The following is a 24,336-nucleotide window of genomic DNA, read 5'->3' as shown; positions in this document are numbered from 1 at the left end:
AGTGAGTAATATGTAACGGATATTACATCCGGAAATTGTAACGAATGTAATGCATTGCTTCCTTTTAAGATGCATTGTATCCAGGCACATGATTGATTACATTTTGGATCCACACAAGACTGGAGATAGCGTTATAGGTATGGCGTGTATGGGTAGTGCCCTTGAGGCCAAGATACAACAACTCAGTATGTATTTGTGGCTGAACTACACCCAAAAACATGTGTCTCATTGCTCATGTCACTTGTAGTTGTAGGCTGGTAGCTTGTATTTAGAAGGTTGGGCCGGGGCGTCAGAGTAAAAGTGAAAGCGGTAAGGCTCAGTCTAGGGGGTCTGGAGCACGCCCCCAGGAAGTTTTTGAAACTGCACAAACTCTGATATTTTACTTTAGGCTGGAGTACTGTGTGAAAGGTGCTAGCTAGTTAGCTAGCTGACCTGACAACCCTGGGAGAAATCAGTTGCAAGACTGCAAGTGATGCAAGAATCTTGCTTGAAGAATTGCAAGTCTTGCACATGATTTCTCCCTGGGAAGTGTTCAATGATAAAACTATAGTCAGTGATCAAAAAGTACCTAGTTAACACTAGGGACCCGCCGATTATGCTGGCATAATTATGAGCATAATAGGTGTCTGAAAGCATTGAGCATAATGCTAGCATAATAGGTAGAATATTTGTGTAATAGTATGAATTCTTGCTTATCAAAATAGCTATTACTGAAAGATCGATATACTCTAATAGGACAGTCAGTAACTCTAGTAGAACAATCACATAGCTGACTGTTCTTTTAGAGTGTATCGATCTTTTCTGTGATATACCATTTTGACAAGTAATTTTGTGCTTCAACCACTTATTCTTTATCCACAAATTGGAAATTATTAGCAGAGCATGAGAACTGAGGCATAAATAATTGGGCATAATTTGAGCATAATGGGTAAGTATTGAGCATAAATTTAAGCATAATAGGTAAATTTTTGAGCAGTGCAGCATAGCATAATAGGTAAAATTATGAGCATAATCGGCAGGTCCCTACTTTTTTGCCTTCACCTGGCTTTGCTACTAAGCTCTAGTGGCTTGACTGTCTTCCTTTATCTGGTTCATCTGGCTTGCATACGCCTACAGCATTGTGTAGCTATCTCCTGAAAGTTGTGTATGCATAACTATAGTGTGTCACCCATCACTGTGCCATTGCTACACCACTGATGAACCTTACTTAGCTCTAGTTGATGTTGATATGCATTGCTGTATATTGGCTAATAATTTTTATCTGGTGATGTTGCCTATAATGCATTGCTGCATACAATACTGCAATAATGTACGTATAGTTCTCTCCTGTATGTTTTGTATACATATACTTTGTACACATCACTGTGCCATTTATACCACACCAATGATGTACTGGCACTTAGCTACTGGTGGCATTTAGTTACGATGCCACTATTGTGTTATATCTGTCACTACTGTGACATATTGAGATGATTTGGGGATAATGCATTCACCACCTAATAGCCTCACGGGGGGGTGGGGGGGGGGGGGCTTTCACGTTGGTGTATGTACTTGGTTGTATGTGACGCAGTCCTAGTAATAATCAAGACACACGGTAGTGTGTCGTGCGGCCCAAGAAGCCGGCGCGTAACACCCGTGAGTATATTGACAGGAAGAAAGAAAACGCAATTTTCGCACCTCCGTAGCTCTGTGCTGCCTTGATGAAACAAGACGATTTTTGCTGTGGACACTCCCTCCACCTTCAGCACTCCACATTCCAAATTAGAGCGATATCGCTTCAAGCGTTCCCGAGATATGCGACTTCAAAAATTGGCTTAGTTTCTTGGTTTTTTTTCTTCTTATTTTTCTTCCTCTTTTCACACACTTACAAAAACTGCTATAAAACGCGAACGCCATATCCGATTGCCTTGACATTTGGTACACTGAAGCGGGGTATAAAGGCGCATCTCTGTACAAACTTTGGCTAGAATACGATAAACAGGAAAAGAGTTATGATCGATTATTCACGAAAAATAACACCAATATGTTGTCACGCCTACAGGGTAAACCGCGTATGGGAAGAAGCTGAAAATCGGTGGGTGAATAGGTTAACTATTGAACCTCAAACCTTTTGTGGTTTGAAAGAAATCGAGCTAAAAACCAGGAAGATACAACGAAAAAACCAACAGTGTGTAACAATTACGCAATCGAGATTAGCTAATAAAAAACGACTGCTTGCCACGCCTACCAGATAAACCGCTTGGGGTAATGCTTTGAAAATCGCTGTATAGATTGAGTAATCATCTCAGAAAAGCTCTTCAATGGTGTAGAAGAATCAGACTTAAAGCCACGGAGTTATAACACGAAATCCAACTTGGTGCAGCAAGTGCGAGATCGAGATACTCTAATAGAGCAGTCATCCTAATAGAGCAGTCACCCTGAAGAGAATTCAAGAGATCAGCTAGAAACAGGTAACCTGTACAGAGATCAGCTACAAACAAGTTACCCTGTAAAGAGATCAGCTATAAACAATTCACCCTGTAGAGAGATCAGCTAAAAGAAGTTACCTTGTAGGGAGTTCATGCAACTATGGAAAGAGATAGTTCAGCTAGAAGAAATCACCTTGTAGAGTTCAGCTACAAAGAAACTACCATGTAGAGAGTTCAGTTACAAACAAATCGCCCTGTAGAGAGATCAATAGAAGAAATTACCTTGTGGAGAGTTCAGCTACAAAGAAACCACCATGTAGAGAATTCAGCTGCAAAGAAATCACCTGTAGAGAGTTTTGCTACAAACACATCTCTCTGTAGAGAGATCAGCTAGAAGAAGTTTCCTTGTAGAGAGTTCAGCTACAAACAAATCACCCTGTAGAAAGATCGGCTAGAAGGAGTCACCTTGTAGAGAGTTCAGCTACAAAGAACCATCATGTAGAGAGTTCAGCTACAAACAAATCACCCAGTAGAAAGATCAGCTAGAAGAAGTTACCTTGTGGAGAGTTCAGCTACAAAGAAACCATCATGTAGAGAGTTCAGCTGCAAACAAATCACCTGTAGAGAGTTCAGCTACAAACAAATCTCTCTGTAGAGAGATCAGCTACAAGAAGTTACCTTGTAGAGAGTTCTGCTGCAAACAAATTACCTGTAGAGAGTTCAGCTACAAACAAATCACCCAGTAGAAAGATCAGCTAGAAGGAGTCACCTTGTAGAGAGTTCAGCTACAAAGAACCATCATGTAGAGAGTTCAGCTACAAGCAAATCACCCTGTAGAAAGATCAGCTAGAAGAAGTTACCTTGTGGAGAGTTCAGCTACAAAGAAACCATCATGTAGAGAGTTCAGCTGCAAACAAATCACCTGTAGAGAGTTCAGCTATAAACAAATCTCCCTGTAGAGAGATCAGCTAGAAGAAATTACCTTGTAGAGAGTTCAGTTACAAAGAAACCACCATGTAGAGAGTTCAGCTTCAAAGAAATCACCCTGTAGAAAATTCAGCCACAAACAAATTGCCCTGTAGAAACACCAGTTAGAAGAAGTTACCTTGTAGAGAGTTCAGCTACAAAGAAACCATTCTGTAAAGAGCTCAGCTGCAAACAAATCACCTGCACAGAATTCAGCTACAAACAAATCACCCTGTAGAGAGATCAGCTAGAAGAAGTTACCTTGTAGATTATTCAGCTACAAACAATTCACCCTGTAGAGAGAGCAGCAAGAAGAAGTCACCTTGTAGAGTGTTTAGTTACAAAGAAACCACCATGGAGAGTTGTGTAATAAATATATGTATTATATATATATATATAATTTGTACATTTACTGATAAAATCAGAAATATTTAAAGTACATCTGCTTCATCTTTTCTTCTTCCTGTGGTAAAGAAAAAAAGACAGGTTAAAAAAGTCCCAAAGCCGCTATGGCCGGCTCTGGGGTATAGAAATACAAAAAGAAATGAAATCTAATCCAAAACAGCCAAGCTGTAAAAAAACAGTGCGGCCATCAAAAAGGCTATGGTGAAAAAAGATGTGAAATCCAAGGTGGCGGCCAAGAAATGGCTGTGATGGTAGATTAATGGTAAAAATTTTAATAACGACAATTCAGGTGAATTTTTGTGCCGCTTGGTCTTGGCAAAAAATTCACCTGAATTGTCGTTATTAAAATTTTTACCATTAATCTACCATCACAGCCATTTCTTGGCCGCCACCTTGGATTTCACATCTTTTTTCACCATAGCCTTTTTGATGGCTGCACTGTTTTTTTACAGCTTGGCTGTTTTGGATTAGATAATAATTATACAACCAAGTAGTAAGAATAATACGAAATGCGGTTAAAATTACGTCATTAATAATGAATGAATAAATAAATAAATAAATAATCTTTGAGAAAACTACGAGGCCTAGAGACAAGAACTAAGCGGGGATAGATTCACCTGTGAATGAAGGCACAACCGTATCAAGACACACGGTAGTGTGTCGTGCGGCCCAAGAAGCCGGCGCGCAACACCCGTAGTATATTGACAGGAAGAAAGAAAACACAATTTTCACACCTCCGTAGCTCTGTGCTGCCTTGATGAAACAAGACGATTTTTGCTGTGGACACTCCCTCCACCTTCAGCACTCCACTTTCCAAATTAGAGCAAAATCGCTTCACGCGTTCCCGAAATATGCGACTTCAAAAATTGGCTTAGTTTCTTCATTTTTATTCTTCTTATTGGCTTGTTATCTTCCGTAGGGCCCCGTTATGGCTATTTTCCAAATGCTACTAAAACTATCTTGATAGTCAAGGAAACTGTTTTAACTGATGCTAGAACAATTTTTGGAGACTGTGACATTCAGGTTACTGCTGACGGACACCGTTATCTGGGAGGTGTAATTGGCACTCCTGCCTTTGAACAGCTATTTTTGAGACGTAAAGTGGATGGCTGGATTGATGATCTTAAGACCCTGAGCCTCTTTGCCGAAACACAACCTCATGCTTCCTATGCTGCTTTTTGTCATGGTCTCTCTTTCCGATGGAACTATTTTTTTCGTGTTTCTTCTTGTTCTACAGACCTTTTCCTTCCTCTTGAACATTTTGTTAAATCTGTTTTCCTTCCTAGTCTATTGGGTCGAACTGTCCCTGGTGATGTTGAGAGAAAGCTATTTGCCTTGCCTGTGCGGCTAGGAGGCCTTGGTGTGTTTGATCCTTCGATTGTTGTGTCACAGCAGCGTTCCTGCTCTGTAGAAGTAAATGCTAGTCTCGTTGGCTTGATTATCTCTCAGGTACATCAACTAGGTGACTGTCTTGATGCACAGGTTCAGTTGCGATCCAAGTTTCACTCTAGGAGCCATCAAGAGCAACTTCAATCTGCCAATCATTTGTTCGATGAACTTCCTCCTAGCATGCATTCCTCAGTCATGTTGGCTCAGGAGAAGGGTGCATCGAATTGGCTCTCTTGTCTTCCATTGAAGTCGCATAATTTTGTGCTTCATAAAACTGCTTTTCGTGATGCAATTGCGCTTCGCTATCATTGGCTACCATCTGCCTGCCCTACTTCCTGTGCCTGTGGTCACTCTTTTACCATAGAACATGCTCTGTCTTGCCCAAAGGGTGGGTTTCCTTCTCTGAGACATAATGAAGTGCGTGATCTAACTGCCAATTTACTTTCCGAGGTCTGTAACAATGTTGTCACTGAACCCCACCTTCAGCCTCTTTCTGGTGAGACCCTTCAATACAAAACAGCTAATCGTGATGATAACGCAAGGCTTGACATTGCAGCTAATGGTTTTTGGGGAGGATGATTTGAGAGGTCATACTTTGATGTCAGAATTTTTAACCCTAGTGCACCCTCAAATCAACCCCTACACTCTGCATACCGACGTCATGACAAGGAAAAGAGACGTGAATACCAACAACGGGTTCATGAAGTAGAGAATGCCTCATTTACTCCCTTAATTTTTACTACTACTGGTGGAATGGGTGATGCTGCTACTCAGTTTTATAAGATATTGGCTAACCTTTTGAGTGCAAAGCACAGTCTTTCCTATGGAATAGTGATGGGATGGCTGAGATGTAAATTGAGCTTCTCTTTGTTGAGGTCTGCAATTATGTGCATTCGCGGTGCCAGGTCCAGTTTGCGCTGTCCCATTGCTGAGGCACCGATTGCTGTGCAGGTCGCTGAGGCCCATATGTAAGATAACTTGTTTTTGTTTATTATGTAAAAAAAAAAAAAAAATCTTATTTTTCTTCCTCTTTTCGCACACTTACAAAAACTGCTATAAAACGCGAACGCCATATCCGATTGCCTTGAAATTTGGCACACAGAAGGGGGGTATAAAGGCGCATCTCTGTACCAACTTTGGCTAGGATACGATAAACAGGAAAAGAGTTATGATCGATTATTCACGAAAAATAACACCAATATGTTGTCACGCCTACAGGGTAAACCGCGTATGGGAAGAAGCTGAAAATCGGTGGGTAATTAGGTTAACTATTGAACCTAAAACCTTTTGTGGTTTGAAAGAAATCGAGCTAAAAACCAGGAAGATACAACGAAAAAACCAACAGTGTGTAACAATTACGCAATCGAGATTAGCTAATAAAAACGACTACTTGCCACGCCTACCAGATAAACCGCTGAGGGGAATGCTTTGAAAATCGCTGTATAGATGGAGTAATCATCTTAGAAAGGCTCTTCAATGGTGTAGAAGAATCAGACTTAAAGCCACGGAGTTATACCACGAAATCCAACTTGGTGCAGCAAGTGCGAGATCGAGATACTCTAATAGAGCAGTCATCCTAATAGAGCAGTCACCCTGAAGAGAATTCAAGAGATCAGCTAGAAACAAGCAACCTGTATAGAGATCAGCTAGAAACAAGTCACCCTGTAGAGAGATCAGCTACAAACAATTCACCCTGTAGAGAGATCAGTTAGAAGAAGTTTCCTTGTAGAGAGTTCAGCTACAAACAAATCACCCTGTAGAAAGATCAGCTAGAAGAAGTTATCTTGTAGAGAGTTCAGCTACAAAGAAACCATCATGTAGAGAGTTCAGCTGCAAACAAATCACCTATAGAGAGTTCAGCTGCAAACAAATCTCCCTGTAGAGAGATCAGCTAGAAGAAGTTATCTTGTAGAGAGTTCAGCTACAAAGAAACCATCATGTAGAGAGTTCAGCTGCAAACAAATCACCTGTAGAGAGTTCAGCTACAAACAAATCTCCCTGTAGAGAGATCAGTTAGAAGAAGTTTCCTTGTAGAGAGTTCAGCTACAAACAAATCACCCTGTAGAAAGATCAGCTATAAGGAGTCACCTGTAGAGAGTTCAGTTACAAAGAAATCATCATGTAGAGAGTTCAGCTACAAACTAGTGACCTTGTAGAGACGTCAACTAAAATAAATTACCTTGTACAGAGTTCAGCTACAAAGAAACCATCATGTAGAGCCTCGCTCCAGGTATGTTCACAAGCCATCTTTAGCAGGTTTTAGTAAACCTACTTTTTGAAACCTACCAACAATGGTTCAGGAACATACCTCTGTAGACAGTTCAGCTGCAAACCAATCACCTGTAGAGAGTTCAGCTACAAACAAATCTCCCTCTACAGAGATTAGGTAGAAGAAGTTTCCTTGTAGAGTGTTCAGCTACAAACAAATCACCCTGTAGAAAGATCAGCTAGAAGGAGTCACCTTGTAGAGAGTTCAGTTACAAAGAAATCATAATATAGAGAGTTCGGCTACAAACTAGTGACCTTGTAGAGACATCAGCTAAAAGAAATTACCTTGTAGAGAGTTCAGCTACAAAGAAACCATCATGTAGAGAGTTCAGCTGCAAACAAATCACCTGTACAGAGTTCAGCTACAAACAAATCTCCCTGTAGAGAGATCAGCTAGAAGAAGTTTCCTTGTAGAGAATTCAGCTACAAACAAATCACCCTGTAGAAAGATCAGCTAGAAGAAGTCACCTAGTAGAAAGTTCAGTTACAAAGAAACCGTCATGTTGAGAGTTCAGCTGCAAACAAATCTTCCTGTAGAAAGATCAGCTAGAAGAAGTCACCTTGTAGAGAGTTCAGCTACAAAGAACCATCATGTAGAGAGTTCAGCTGCAAACAAATCACCTGTATAGAGTTCAGCTACAAACAAATCTCCCTGTAGAGAGATCAGCTAGAAGAAGTTTCTTTGTAGAGGGTTCAGCTACAAACAAATCACCCTGTAGAAAGATCAGCTAGAAGGAGTCACCTTGTAGAGAGTTCAGTTACAAAGAAATCATAATGTAGAGAGTTCAGCTACAAACTAGTGACCTTGTAGAGACATCCGCTAAAAGAATTTACCATGTAGAGAGTTTAGCTACAAAGAAACCATCATGTAGAGAGTTCAGCTGCAAACAAATCACCTGTACAGAGTTCAGCTGCAAACAAATCACCCTGTAGAAAGATCAGCTAGAAGAAGTCACCTTGTAGAGAGTTCAGCTACAAAGAACCATCATGTAGAGAGTTCAGCTGCAAACAAATCACCTGTAGAAAGTTCAGCTACAAACAAATCTCCCTGTAGAGAGATCAGCTAGAAGAAGTTTCCTTGTAGAGAATTCAGCTACAAAAAAATCACCCTGTAGAAAGATCAGCTAGAAGAAGTCACCTTGTAGAGAGTTCAGTTACAAAGAAACCATCATGTTGAGAGTTCAGCTGCAAACAAATCTCCCTGTAGAAAGATCAGCTAGAAGAAGTCACCTTGTAGAGAGTTCAGCTACAAAGAACCATCATTTAGAGAGTTCAGCTGCAAATAAATCACCTGTAGAGAGTTCAGCTACAAACAAATCTCCCTGTAGAAAGATCAGCTAGAAGAAATTACCGTATAACGGGAATGATTCGCGAAAGAAAACATTCGTGAATTTCGTGATTTTAGATGCATTCGCGAATGTTTTCTTGCTAAATTTTTCCTACAATTAAAAAAGTTTTTTTCATGGATCAGTCGACGTAGCATTCATGTAACGAGTGCATAAGCGGGTAGCTACTCGCCTTGCTACTCGCTAAACTGTTATATATGCGTAACGGTATAACCAGTGACCGTGGTGTGTGATTCGAACAGAGATGCAAACTTCAGTGACAGCGGAAAAATCAGTGCTACTAAATGGGGCAAGTATGATTGCAGCTCAGCGATTCACTGTACCGGAATTGGCGTGTCTTAACCTCGGTTTTAGTGCCGCCCCAAGGCTATAGGCGTGCCTATCGTCCGCGCTTATTATCGTGGATGCCTACTTCTCCAGCGAAATAGCAATCATGCATGTCTACTAGTATGCGTAGTACGCAACATGTCAGAGTCAGCCATATAGTCAAGCGTTCCCTAGCTATCCATAGAAAAAAAGATTAATTCGTTGTAGACGCGCGCCCAATTATTAATTACTTTATGCAATGAATCGCGAACGTTTTCTCGCGAATGAGGAAATAGTAGATCATTTGCGAATGTTTTCTTCCGCGAATCATTCCCGTTATACGGTACCTTGTAGAGAGTTCAGCTTCAAAGAAATCACCCTGTAGAAAATTCATCCACAAACAAATTTGCCCTGTAGAAACACCAGTTAGAAGAAGTTACCTTGTAGAGAGTTCAGCTACAAAGAAACCATTCTGTAAAGAGCTCAGCTGCAAACAAATCACATGCACAGAATTCAGCTACAAACAAACCACCCTGTAGAGAGATCAGCTAGAAGAAGTTACCTTGTAAATAGTTCAGCTACAAACAAATCACCCTGTAGAGAGATCAGCTAGAAGAAGTTACCTTGTAGATTATTCAGCTACTAACAATTCACCCTGTAGAGAGGGCATCAAGAAGAAGTCACCTTGTAGAGTGTTCAGTTACAAAGAGACCACCATGGAGAGTTCTGTAATAAATATAATATATTATGTATTATATATATAATTTATACATTTACTGATAAAATCAGAAATATTTAAAGTACATCTGCTTCACCTTTTCTTCTTCCTGTGGTAAAGAAAAAAAAGACAGGTTAAAAAAGTCTCAAAGCCGGCCGGTGGTATACAAATACAAAAAGAAATGAAATCTAATCCAAAACAGCCAAGCTGTATTGTATTATTGTATTGTATTGTATTAATGCTTTACAGTGACCAGCATTGAAGGTCTGCAGCAACATGTGCTGCAGCCTTAGGATTACCTAACCTAATTTCAAGGACTTAGACTTAGTGGCTTAAGCTGAAAAGGTGTAAAAGAAAAGGAGCCAAAGTAAGGAAAAAATCCCTCCAACCCCTGTAAAAAACAGTGCGGCCCTCAAAAAGGCTATGGTGAAAAAAAATGTGAAATCCAAGGTGGCGGCCAAGAAATGGCTGTGATGGTAGGTTAATGGTAAAAATTTTAATAACGACAATTCAGGTGAATTTTTGTGCCGCTTGGTCTTGGCAAAAAATTCACCTAAATTGCCGTTATTAAAATTTTTACCATTAACCTACCATTACTGCCATTTCTTGGCCGCCACCTTGGATTTCACATCTTTTTTCACCACAGCCTTTTTGAGGGCCGCACTGTTTTTTTACAGCTTGGCTGTTTTGGATTAGATAATAAGTACGCCTGTTCGTGCTTATGACTTTATCGTACGTGTAATTCTATACCCATCCAAAAACAGCTTATAGCTGTAAAAAAAAGTGTGCGTCCAAGTAAAGCAGAGTTAACTGCGACAAAAAGTAATGATATCATAATGCGGCCATGTGCGAGGTGTGCAAGTTGTAAAATTAATATTAGCTAATCAGATATTACAATGTTATTGTTAAAGTGTTAATGAGAACTATGTGATGCTGCTAGTTTTTAAGTGTGTGAGCATCTTCATAAATGCCACATAAATTTAATTCTCAATAAAGCAATGTGTATAGATTCTCTGATAGTAATAAATAGTTTGAGTTTGGCCACCTTTCCTTTGTTCGTAGCATTGCTGTATACAGGAAAAGCGGCCAAACTCAAACTATTTATTACTATCAGAGAATCTATACACATTGCTTTATTGAGAATTAAATTTATGTGGCATTTATGAAGATGCTCACACACTTAAAAACTAGCAGCATCACATAGTTCTCATTAACACTTTAACAATAACATTGTATTATCTGATTAGCTAATATTAATTTTACAACTTGCACACCTCGCACATGGCCGCATTATGATATCATTACTTTTTATCGCAGTTAACTCTGCTTTACTTGGACGCGCACTTTTTTTACAGCTATAAGCTGTTTTTGGATGGGATTTCAATACTTTTTGTTAGAATAAGCAATGCACTGTTGATAACAGTAGGTGAGTTTCCATGGTTTTGAAAGAAACCCCAGATTACAGTGACAGAATATTAAAATATAACTGCAATTTTAGTGGCCAGGGCCGCCCACATTGGGGGTAACTGGGGTATTTTGCCCCCTACCACAGCCCGAAAGGGGTCACTTGAATACCTGTTTAAAGAAAGATCGATATACTCTAATAGAGCAGTCAGGATCTAGATCCTTCCTTGCCCCTGGGCCCCTCTTTAACTCTTTTCCCTAGGCCCTCTAATTTCTCTGGATGGCCCTGTTAGTGGCATGCAACTGCAGTCAACTAACACCCATTTTAACTAGTAAACCCTTAACAACACTTTGCCTTTCATCTTGTACTGCATTGAAACGATCAAGATACTCTATTAGAGCAGTCACAAAACAGCTGTAACACAGCAATCAATATTTAGCATAGCTACAACTTCTGCTTAGCATCGGATTGTATAGTTTAAATTACTAGCTACTTACAGACTTTATAAAAATATGGCACTTGTAGAAATGTGACTGTTCTATTAGAGTATCTCGATCTACTTCAAGCATTGACTAATTCAAGTGAAGAAGCTACGCCCCTGCCAAGAGATCTTGTGAAATGAAATGAGAATAGTAAAGAAAAGGCAAGTATGTACAGAGACAATAGAGGGGCGCGTAATTATGTCCTGTTGTAAATAAACGCCTTTAAAATTTATATTACTACTAAATAAATGCACCAGAATAGGCTTGTGTGGCTGTTGTCTCCAAGGTTGTCTCATTACTTGTCTTTTCATGTTGAAGGGATTTAGTCGCAATTGGTGAGTTTAACTATACATGTATTTGTGTTGTAAAACTTAATTGTAAAAAGGCAATTAGCACATATCATAATAAACATGTATTTGTCACAGTAGAGTCTCTCACGAAGTCACGATTATTACGAGACATTGGACCAGGGTAAAAAATTTACTGCTATATTTAGAGGTTGTAGCGTTTGTGTATCTTAGTATCTTAATAAATAATCCCCCATGATCACTAATCACTAATAGTACAGTGAAAACCATTATTCAGGCCGTAGGGACAAAAAATTTTAACCTTGCCTTTTAAAGAGGTGGCTGCATTATGCGGCCTTAAAAAAAGGTAAGAAGCATGCTGTTCTAACTGGCTATAGAGACAGATTTAGTGTATGACAGCGTATGAGACAGTGAGTGCTGGCAGCAAGGGGGCAGCCAATCTGTTAGAGCACCAAAAGCACTGCTTCAGACATAGGCAGTTGACTGTCAGCCCCAAGTGTAAAAAGTTTCACTATTGGTCCTTATAAGCTCCTGATGAAGAAAGTGATGAAGTAATTATCCATAGGATATATTTTTCAGAGTATCCATTTCAGTTCTACAATATAGTAGCCAAGCATAAGATGAACATAACACAGCATTCCAGTAGTTTAGTGGTGACCACAACACTGCCTGAGTTAAACTGTGGTGAGATTTGAGACTACCAGAAGCCCCGGAATGTCTTCAACACATGAAATACCAAATATCTAATGCCTGGCTTTCATCCACAGTGGACCTGTCTTGGTGGCCACTTGTACAGAAGGGAAACAGCTGCCACACAGTCTTGCAAGGGAAACAACTAGTTGCCACATCCCTTAATTATCAATTTGTAAAATCTTTAGCAAAATTGTGTGTGCGAGCAAGTGCGATGTGGCAGTGCCGTGTATATGGTTGCTGCCTAGCAGTGACACATCACGAGTATTAAAGTCACAATGCGTTACTGTATCATCCATCTAAATACAATCTCATTTTGTGTAGAGAGTAATCTTCCACAAGAAGTGACCTGCAAGTTTCAGTGTATATTGTTAACCATTAATATTGTTCACAATATTGTGAACTATATGTACAGTGAAACCCCACTTAGTGGCCACCTCTTTAATAAGACCACCTCATTATATTGGCCACCTCTAGTAGGTCCCAAATATAGCTAAGCATTACTTATGACCTCATTAATAAGGCCACCTTGTTATTCAGGCCAAATTTTTTGGTCCCACAGCCTGCCATATTAATGAGGTTTCATTGTACTTATGTGAATTTTTATTTTTCGTAACTTTTCTTCAGGTTTACTGATGGGCACTATGAAGCATTGTTGACTGGTATGTGTATAATGTGGTGACTTGAAATGCTAAAACAGTACGTAGCATGTCTTGTATGTACATGTAATGTGTTGTAATGTGTCCACACATCCACACATCTTAGAAATAAATATAATTGTATTCTCTATAAATAGTCAGTTCCATTGTGCCACTGGGTCATAAGTTGGTTGAGTATGGATCATCCAGGGAACTTGAGTCACATTTTGTCCTGGCCAAGTGGATCTCATTCACTGACAGAATATGCAGGATCAGATCACGTGTATAAATTACAGTGGAACTTGTTTATTGCCACCTTCACTCATTCAGCAGGTAACAGTGTATAAATTCTCAATTGGAATTGGCTTTTCAAGAGTGGTTGTCTTTCTATACTAGTGGCCATTAAGATAGGTTGTACTGATAGAGTGTACATACTAGATATGCAACAATATCCTCCACTTAGTGTCGTTTGATAGTGATGCAATGGAGACTATGTATTATTGCATTTAAATACTATACTATTATATTGCAACTCTAGCACGTATTTATAACAGGAATGTTTGTTAACTGTTTAGACATACTGGAGCCACACCCACTCATCTGGATTCTACAAATGGAGTCAAACCAACTTATTATCATCATACTTACTCGTTACTCCCATTGTGTTTGGATGAATATACATGCCGTCATGTGAGACTTGCTACCATGGCGGGCCACTGGAAAACATTTGCATAGCAGTTATATTACAGTCATTATTGTACAATTCTTACATTATTGTTGTGAAAAGTGTTTGGTATTCATGTGTCTCCTCTGTATGTCGTAATTACATGTGTAATTTTGTGTGGGGGTGCTATAAAATGCAATAATGCATGGTGACAATTGTATTAGGCGATTTTGCACACTTCCTTTTAAGCTAGCTACATGTGCTAATTACTCACAGCTTGTGTCAACAACTGGTAACCACAGTTGTACTCTTGTGTCATTCTTTAAGCCGCGCCCTTAGAGGACAAATTATGTGGGGGCGACTAATTTCAAAACGAAGCACTGTGAAAAAAGAGGGATATAAGATGGTATTTCCGGTGGCTTATTGAATACAAAAAAGCTTGGTATAACCTGTATTATACTAACAATCCCACATAAGGCTTTAGTTACTGTGTTAAACATACTGAAACCATATATGTGATGGTATAGTGTGGGCATTATATCAGATTTAAGCTATTTCAAGTATTGTGGTAAATAAATTGAAACCATACATGCAATAGTATAGTATGCAGTATACTAAAGTATAACATGAGTATAATACAGGATTTATATTAAGGCTTATTAATTTTGTATTTAATAAGCCACTGGAAATACCATAATTTTTTTTTATTATATCCCACCTTTTTCACAGTGAAGGATGGTATGCAGCACCATAGACAGGGCCGCCCACAGGGGGGGGGGGGGGGGGGGGGGCAACTGGGGCATTTTGCCCCGGGCCCCAGCCTGAAAGGGGCCCCAGGAGGCCCCATGAAGGTCCCCCTGAATACCTGTTTAAAAGATCGATATACTCTAATAGAGCAGTCAGATCTAAATACTCTAATAGAGCAGTCACAGTATTCTTCAGAGGAGCAGTGTAGCAAGCTTATAGATAAGGAGATATGGTTGGTGATGGGTAGTTATTGTCATTGTCAGCAGGTTGTGACCTTTTTTTTTTTTTTTGGTCTTCACCTTACAACTTGGGTGAAGGGCCCCACTTTAACTCTTTGCCCTGGGCCCCTTAATTTCTCTGGGCGGCCCTGACCATAGATTATATCTATGGACTATAATCTATGGCAGCACACTTCTTGGTGGCTATATGTACTGTTTAACTACATAGAGCGCCAGTTCATCAATACCCAGTGACCGCAGTTGTGCTCTGCGTCATTCTTTAAATTCCGAGTAAAATTCTTAGAGAGCAAATGACGTGGGGGCGACTAAATTCAAATTTCAAACTAGCCATTCTCGAAAACAAATGTTTCAATCTGAACGAAACTTTCAGAACAGTTTAAAGACACATTGCCCTATATGCCAAGCGAGTATTGCGGAAAACAACCATCTGGGATTTGTATTTGGCCTCTAGGTCGACTGAGGACGACTGAAACTTCGTTTGGTGCTGAAATCACGACTGTAGGGTAATCATGTATGGTGAAATCGATCATGTGAATCTTGAGGTGATTGAGTGAATACTGAAGCGATAACAGGGCGATCAATGTTCGGAATGCACAAAGGAACGCAAGGCATACACTTGCTACCGCATGCGATAAAAAAGAATAAAAATGAAACTTCCCCTTTGATGTCGGCAACCTCGATCACGAAACAATCGGCATGGATTTGCTTCACTGCTTGTGTGGTAGTTAATAGTGACACGATGAGTTCAACTCCAGAGTTTCAGAGGGATAGCGTAAGTGACGGGTGGATTACAGGAAGGCCGAATTTGACAACGTTCGTTCTTGTAAAATCCTCACGTAGTGGTCGCGTCATTTATTGTCTGCGGCGCGCGTTTCTGCTTTACTGGCGCGCGACTCACTACCGTGAGTCTTGATAACACCCGGCACCATGCCCTTGTTTAATTACAGATTGTTTGAACGAGAAGATTAGTAAACGTCCGCGGAGAGGCCAGGCGCCACTTTACTGGTAAGCAACAACATTACAAGTATGTTTAAATATTTGTAACTGTGTATTTTGTGTGCAGGATATGCGCTCCAGGCGTCATGCAGTGAACGACCAGTTGGGATACCAGCTGATGCGCTCATAAACAACCAGCTGGAACAGCAAGGTAATGAGTAATGTAATACTTGTACCGGTAGTTGTTATAGGTCTACATCTTCATCCTTCATCTGGCTTGCTAGCGGCTGGAATTATTTTCATTATACCGGCACCTTCATCTGGCTTGCTTGCGGCTGAAATTATTTTCCACTCGGCTTAACTACTACTCTACTGTGAGTCTGTAATAGCTAAACAAGAAGCCGATGCAGTGCTGCATATACAACAATGTGTAACTATCTCCTGTATGTTGTGCATTAATATTATAGACTGTGATCACTGTGCCAATGCCACCAGGGCCGCCCAGAGAAATTAAGGGGCCCAGGGAAAAGAGTTAAAGTGGGCCCTTGACCCAAGTTGTAAGGTGAAGACCAAAAAAAAAAAAAGGTCACAACCTGCTGACAATGACAATAACTACCCATCACCAACCAATAAGCTTGCTACACTGCTCCTTTGAAGAATACTGTGACTGCTCTATTAGAATATTTAGATCTGACTGCTCTATTAGAGTATATCGATCTTTTAAACAGGTATTCAGGGGGCCCCTTTCAGGCTGGGGCCCGGGGCAAAATACCCCAGTTTCCCCCCCCTGTGGGCGGCCCTGAATGCCACACCGCCGATATATACAGGTACATCACCAGTGGCCTCTAGTTACAACAGAGTCTGTTGTGCCATATTGGCTTGATTGGGATCAATTGCTAATTGTGCCTTCACCATATCCCTTATTCTGCATAGCCTCACTTCACTGCTGAGTCATCTTCAGAGACACGTCACACCTACAATATATAGTTACTTTCAATATAGCTAACTTAACTTGGTTTTTTGTGTAGGTTGTGTTTTAGTATTGTGGTTTTCTGATGCCAGTTAAACTCCCTTGCCTGTGTACATATGCATATATGTATCATTTCCACATAGGTACATGCACACTGCTCTGAGTGTTTCCTATGGCACTGTTTATACTTGCCCAATGGGTAGGTTGCAACGTTGGTGTATGTACTTGGTTGTATGTGACGCGGTCCTAGTAATAATAATAATAATAATAATAAGAAGAAGAAGAAGAAGAAGAAGAAGAAGAAGAAGAAAGAGGGATAAACAAAAAATTACGGAATTTTTTCAATAGTACGCAAATATTTCACCCAATGTATTCAATGCTTTATATAGGTTTGTGCAATTATGTCCCTTATTCGCAGATCCGGTCACATATATGCTATATATAGTATTACCACTTTCACACCTCAGATCAAAGGAAACCAGTGCATATATAGCTATCACATATTATCGCACTGACTCAAAATATTAATGAGATATATATACGCACTGCGTATATAGCTATCTCGTTAAGGCAGTATGTATATCTCGTTACACACTGCCTTAACGAGATATACGCACTGCCACTAGTGCGTATATCTCGTTAAACTTGAGACATTGCACACCTAATAGGAGTGTACACTATATCCAGAAATCGTCAGATTTCTTTGATGTTATCCTCTTCTTTTATAGGACGTCTGGATTCAGTGGAATGGAATGGTGGAATGGGCTGGAATGGAATGGTGGAATGGAATGGTACTTTGGTAATTCAATTGGTGGTCACCTCTTTATAAAGACCACCTTCTGACAAAGACCACGTCTTTATAGAGACCGTTTTACTTTAATGTTTAAAATGCTGCTATCTTGTTGTTTTAGAGTGTATCCCCATAGAATGGTCTTATTGATCAGTCGTGCGCCACATGCCTAAAAATCAGAGTGATATCTGATTTGTAACACAGTAATATACCCCATGCAAAAACAGTTTGGCTGTATAAAGTGACGTCCCCATCAAACTAAAAGTAACTGACAACTAAAGGAGCTATTATTTGGGTGAGGCCAAGAAATACTGACAAATAACTTGTTAAAATTTGGTCCATCATCATTCACTGGTACAGTCTTGCTGCATTCCTAATTAATTCCCTGTAATTCTAATTGGCTAGTAATTTATTATTATATTAGCACTTTACAGTGACCAGCACTGAAGGTCTGACAGCAACATGTGCTGCATGCAGCCTTAGGATTACCTAACCTAATTCTAGCTGCCTTTTTCTCCTCTACAACACCAGACTATTGAGAAAGGTACCAATTTACTAGCCAATTAGATTTACAAGGAATTAATACAGTCAGACTGCACAAGTCAATAATATAAAGGACCAAGATTATCGTAAATTATACTTAGTTTCCAGTATACATTGACATTCATTTCTAGATATTAGCTCCTTTAGTTGCCAGTTGCTTTTAGTTTCGTGGACACATATTTTTTTGCATAGCCAAGCTGTTTTTTTGTATGGGGTATATAGCTATTACTGTATTGTATCATAAATCAGATATCACTGGCTTTTCTAGGGGACATAACATGTGGCACACAATTCATCAATAAGACTGTCATATAGGGATCTAAAACAACAATTCAGATATTAAAGTAAAATGGTCTTTGTAAAGAGGTGGTCTTTGTTAGAAGGTGGTCTTTTAAAGAGGTGACCACTAATTGAAATTACCTAAGCACCGTTCCATTTCATTCCACTATTCCATTCCATTCCACTATTCCATTCCATTCCACTATTCCATTCCATTCCACCATTCCAGTCCACCATTCCATTCCACTGAATCCAGATGCCCTCTATTATATAGGGAATCAAGCAAGCTGTGATTGTGGAATTGAATTCTGCCAAACGACCTGTGATTGTGGGATTCAATTTTAATACATCAATATCAACAGTTTTTTTTTTTACTTTTGTAAATGTAGCAATTAAAGTAAAATAATTAACACTAGTCTCTTAAAATTACTATATTAGCAAAAATAAAATCAAACTGCTGTTTGATGCATTAAAATTGAATCCCACAATCACAGTTTGTTTGGCAAAATTCAATCCCACAATCAGCTTACTTGGTTCCCTATATAAAAGAAAGGTATAACAACTAAAGATTTTGCCAATTAGGTGGGTCTATATGCTAAAGTAGAACATATTAGTTATACCACGGGCACTCGTGCTTTGTCTGTATACCCGCACTCGTATATCAGGCAAAGTACTCATACCCGTGGTATAACCTTAACATATTATATATAGCGGCAAAAGACTTATTTTTACCTCTCTTTTACTGCAAAATTACTTAAAACTTCTGCCCTAGTGTATCATACACAATAAGTACTTCTAATATTGTTTTAATGTTTTACAACTACAGTATTATAACTACTTCTCTTGTATTTCTATAGGTCTAATAGTAAGATATAACAAACATTGCTGGAAAGTGAATTACCTATGAAATATTTGCTATGAAGTATTTACTTACTACATAGTTACTAGGTAGTTGGACTGACTCAATTTAGATACTATATTATTATTATACAGTATTGCATAATTATATGCTCAAGAGTGGAACCCCTTTAAGTCTGGATCCACCCCTGTTAATGAGCCTTTTTCGTAATTACGTCCCTAAAATGATGAAAAGTGTGGGGGCCCTTTGTACAGAGAGCCAATGGAAGGAAAACAAAACCAGACCAAAGGACTATTCGAGAAATACGAAAATGCGTGCCCCTACATAGGAAGATAGTTAATAAGCCTCACCAGAGTTTTCTTGTGCTTTCTTCATGGGGAACTTCTCGAAATGTTATCCCTTCTGTACAAAACACCCCTACTTGGCCCCCACACTTTTCGTCATTTTTGCATTTTTTTGCATTGTGACGTAATTGCAGAAAAGGCTCATGCTCTGTCTGCTAATACTGCTATGAATAAAAAATGCATAAGATACATCACCAATACAAGAATCACCTGAATCAGTCAATGTACTTGTTGGAATGACATGGTAGATATTATGTTCATCATCACAAATAGGACAGGTAATAGCCACTGATTTATTTGCAACTGACTCAGTATGTATAGAAAGGTTAGTGCTAGTAAGAGGAATGCATGTCACACCATTTATCTTGAGTTCACATCTATTTATACTCATCAGCAAACTTCTGTCAATGAGTGGTGTAATTGTCAGTACAATTTCAGTGTTTGATCTACATGCTTCTACTTTCATGCACAATTGGCAACTTTCTTCTTGACCTGTAAGGAATAAAATTGCTATATAATAGCTACATGTATATTATACTATATACACACATAACAGCCGAGTTATGAAAAAGTCTAAATGAAATAATTTGTGAAGTCAAATGTGGTATGTAAGTGGCTGTAGTGATGTTATTGCTAATAATGGCTGTGTGCATTATCTCCATTAATTTTACTAACATTACAATTATTACAGCCACTAGCCACCTTTGATTTCACAACTTATTTGACCCAGGCTATTGAAGGCTGCGCAATTTTTTTCATAGCTTGGTTGTTTTGTTTGGTTTTAACTTCTTTTGTACTTTATAAGGTGCCACAACCATCGTATGGCTGATTTTGGAGTTAATGTTTATTCCTATTAGTTCTTACCTATACAGACACAATGATGATTATTGAATACTTATAAATTAGAAACGTACCAATCTAGTATCAGATCAGTGACAATCTGGATGATTTTAGCAAAATTGGGTGAACCATGTTTCTGCAGAAGCTACTGATTCAATACCGATCTACCATGTTTTCAAACATACTAAACTTATTGACTAAAGTATACTAGCATTTCTTTTCTTCATCCCCATTGAGAACTTTTAAAAAAATTATTTACTGTATTAAGGCTTTACAGCACAAGTGCTGAAGGCCCGTAGGGCACCTGGTCCTACAGCCTGTTTGAAGTTGTTACAGAAACTGTATTTGAAAAGGTGGAGAAAGGAGAAAAAATCCATGACTGGACCAAGACAACTTCGAACCTGCAGCCATCCGATTAACGCTCAAATGCTTACAGGAGTCTGCCAGGCGGTCAGGATGTTTTCTCCTTGTAAATTTCATGTATATGTAAAAAAAACTACAAGAAGGTATACAAATATGTGTGGTTCATTATTTAATCCCTTTAAGTTATTAGAGGCCCTTGGGAGAAAACATTTAATAGTGCTACACCATATCAAATTACATGTATAAGTAGTCTAGAACTATAAAAAAAATCTCTGCTACAACAGCCTACAATTTCCAGGTAATATTTGGTAGGAGCATGCAAAAAGTATTTGTGGGTGTTGATTGTATAGGTGGTGTCCACACCACCATTGGTGTAACAATATCGTGATCATTATTCAAATAATAATTGACCAATAAGCTTAGTTTGAGACTATAAATGATACAAGACCTGTAACAGCCAGTCATCACATAAATAAATATGTCAGATCGGTACAACATTGGTAGATCGGTAGCAAATTTCCTAGATCATATTGGTAGTGGTAAAGTTCAGAAAAGTTGAATCAGTACATCTCTATTATAAACTAGTATTTTTTTTAATGTTAATTTAAAAATGAAGTAGGGATCTATGCAATAAAACGTTGTGAAACAAGAGGTGAATGATGATATTACAGCATAGCTCGATGGGAAAGTCCTTACTTTGGCATATTAGCTATAATTTTGCTCAATGCCAAAAGTAGAGACTTTCCCACCGAGCTATGGTGTAATACCATCATTCATCTCTTGTTTCACTACTTTTTATTACATAGATCCCTACTTTATCTTTAAATTAACGATTTTTAAAATACTAGTTTGTTTAGTTTTTTTGTTGAGCACAGCTACAGTAGTTACAGTGTAACTTGTGAGCTAGCTATTATGCACCTATCAATGTCAAGCCAAGTCGGGAAGAGGTGGGAATTGGTGGGGATTTGCAAATGTTAGATAACAAATTCCCCATCCCTGGGGACAACTTCGAGTTACAAATCCCCTACTAATTCGTATTATTTATCCCGGGAATCACTAACAACAGTGTTGGGAGTAACGCGTTACATAAGTAACGCGTTATGCTGTTGTTGTTTTTTTTTTATGCGTCATGTAATATTATTACCCTTTTTGGTAACTAAGTAATATAACGAAATATGCTGTAAAAACAGGTAATATAAAAATTACATTACTTGCAAATGTAACACGTTACCTAAGTAATATAGTTCGAAGTGGATATTTAGCCGGTCACCAGTCACGGTGCAAATATTTATTTAGCCGGTCGTTTGTTGGGAAGTGTCACCTATAACTCTAGTATCAAACACACTAGTTGCATGAAGGTAAGTTTTTGGGTGAGTTCAAGGCGAGCTAGGGTTGGAGCGAGCGAAGCGAGCGTCCCGGCGAAGCCAGACCAACCCTAGCTCGCCTTGAACTCACCCAAAAACTTACTTTCATATAGGCAGTGAAAGTCATCATTACGTTTATTTATTATTTATTTTTTTCAAAAATGTGCAGCCTCAGTTTGAGGATTAACGCACATATGAAACATGCATACTGTTCTATTAGAGGGGAATACAAAGTGTGGATCCTTAAAAACTTTGTTACATCTGTTCTTCACTTTCATATTGCTGTGGAGAGGCTTACAATGTCATCCATTCAATCTGCTCAATCATCTGTGCTGAGGTTTGTGAAACAGTGGCTAAATTTACCTCGTAATTGCACTCCAGGAACTGTTTTCCATCCTGATGTTTTAAACTTTCCTTTCTTGCCTCATCACAAAGGAATCTGCTAAGCTATCTTATATCCTGGCTGTTGAATGCTCTGTTGACCCAATTATTGTTGAATTGCAGCATTCTCTCTTGTCTAATGTCTTTCAGGATGCACCAGATTCTGTTTTTGATGCTCTTTCTGCTGCTAAATCTTCAGTTTCTAACATCCATTCCTCTACTGTTAAAAGCAAGGCTCGTACCAGTTTACAGTCCTCTCATGTTCACTATTGGAATTCCACTCTTAAACCATTGACTGTACAGAATAAATTCCTGGATATAGTTGCCCTAGAACAAAATTGTCCCTTGTGGAAGAGATTAATGTATGGTTTACCTGAAAAGCAACTTTCTTTCTTATTGCGTGCCGGTTTTGACACCTTACCAACACCTATGAATCTGGCTCGCTGGAATATAATCACTAGTCCAGTTTGTACCCTTTGTCACTGTACTCAACCAACAACTAACCATATTTTAACTGGTTTTTCCATTGCACTTAATCAAGGCAGATACACTTGGCATCATGACTCTGTTCTGCAGGTTCTTGTTCGCAACTTTAAGAAAGATTTACCACCATGTTATAAGATTTATGCAGATCTTCCTGGCCACCAGGCAAGTGTTAGTCCCCCAAGTACCATTCCACCTCATATTACATCTACCTTAAGCAGACCTGATCTTGTGGTAGTTTCTACAGATTCCATCACATTATTAGAACTCTCTGTAGTTACTAATACTGAACATCACCTTTTAGCTACAAGGAACCGTAAAGAAGATCGCTTTGGTTCATTACTGACTGACCTTCAACAGGCTGGATTTTCAGTTAATCTTGTGACAATTGAGGTTGGCTGTTTGGGCCATTTCATGCCACAGACTGTCTCTAAACTAAGCGACGTATGCCATCTACCAAAGAATACTATTCGTTGTAGTCTTCAGCAAGCAGCTCGTGTTGCAATCTCCTGTTCATATAGGATCTTTAATTCCCGTGCTTCCACTACTTGGGATGTAGTTGATCTGTTTACCTGTTGAGAAGCCATGTATAATTGTTTAGTTTTGTATGTAGTTTTTTTTTTGGTCTTGCCAGGGCTCCATACTTTTTAGTAATAACTTGGTAACCCTGAGACTGGACTCCTGACCCCTTGTAATTATTTGTTCATGTAATTGTCAATTGTTATGACGTTTATCTCTCTTTACAATATGATTTGTAGGGGAAAGTAATAATAATTTCAGTTGGTACTTAAAAATTTGTAATGATTGTTGTTGGATTAGGTCAGGTGGGAGTGAATTCCACAGTCTAATTGATCTAGGGAAGAATGAATTATTGTACTGATTGGTCCTTGCATAGATATGATGAAATCTTTAATCATGTCCTCTGGTGTTAGAAGTGACAGGGATTAAATCAACTGGAGATATATCAATGAGATTATGAACAATTTTGTAGAGGAGGTACTTGTCTGCGGTGTTCTAAGCTGGGAATGTTAAGGTCAATGAGCATGTTAGTTACGCTGCTGAAACGCGAGAAGTCAGCTATAATGAATCTGGCAGATTGCCTCTGTACTCGTTCAAGCTTTAACAGGCAAACGTCAAGTTAGCGTTAGGGTTAGGGTCGAGTTCAGCTTTGGTTTCTTCTTCACTGGTATGGTTAGACTATATAG

At 39.0% G+C, this 24,336-nt stretch overlaps 1 protein-coding gene across 2 annotated transcripts in view; it reads right to left on the bottom strand.

The window, feature by feature from the left end:
- Positions 1–24,336, bottom strand: part of LOC136262748 (uncharacterized) — a 103,583-nt gene that overhangs the window by 69,506 nt on the left and 9,741 nt on the right. For both annotated transcript variants that reach the window (XM_066057146.1, XM_066057154.1), the window contains exon 2: positions 19,911–20,192. In XM_066057146.1, coding sequence (XP_065913218.1) covers positions 19,911–20,192 — 282 coding nt within the window. The remainder of the gene's footprint in view (positions 1–19,910; positions 20,193–24,336) is intronic.

The sequence above is a fragment of the Dysidea avara genome, chromosome 1, assembly GCF_963678975.1.
Source record: "Dysidea avara chromosome 1, odDysAvar1.4, whole genome shotgun sequence".
In the NCBI taxonomy this organism is placed as follows: domain Eukaryota; kingdom Metazoa; phylum Porifera; class Demospongiae; order Dictyoceratida; family Dysideidae; genus Dysidea; species Dysidea avara.
Note: the sequence above shows the minus strand (reverse complement) of the source record. Positions and strands in the feature narration are given on the sequence as shown.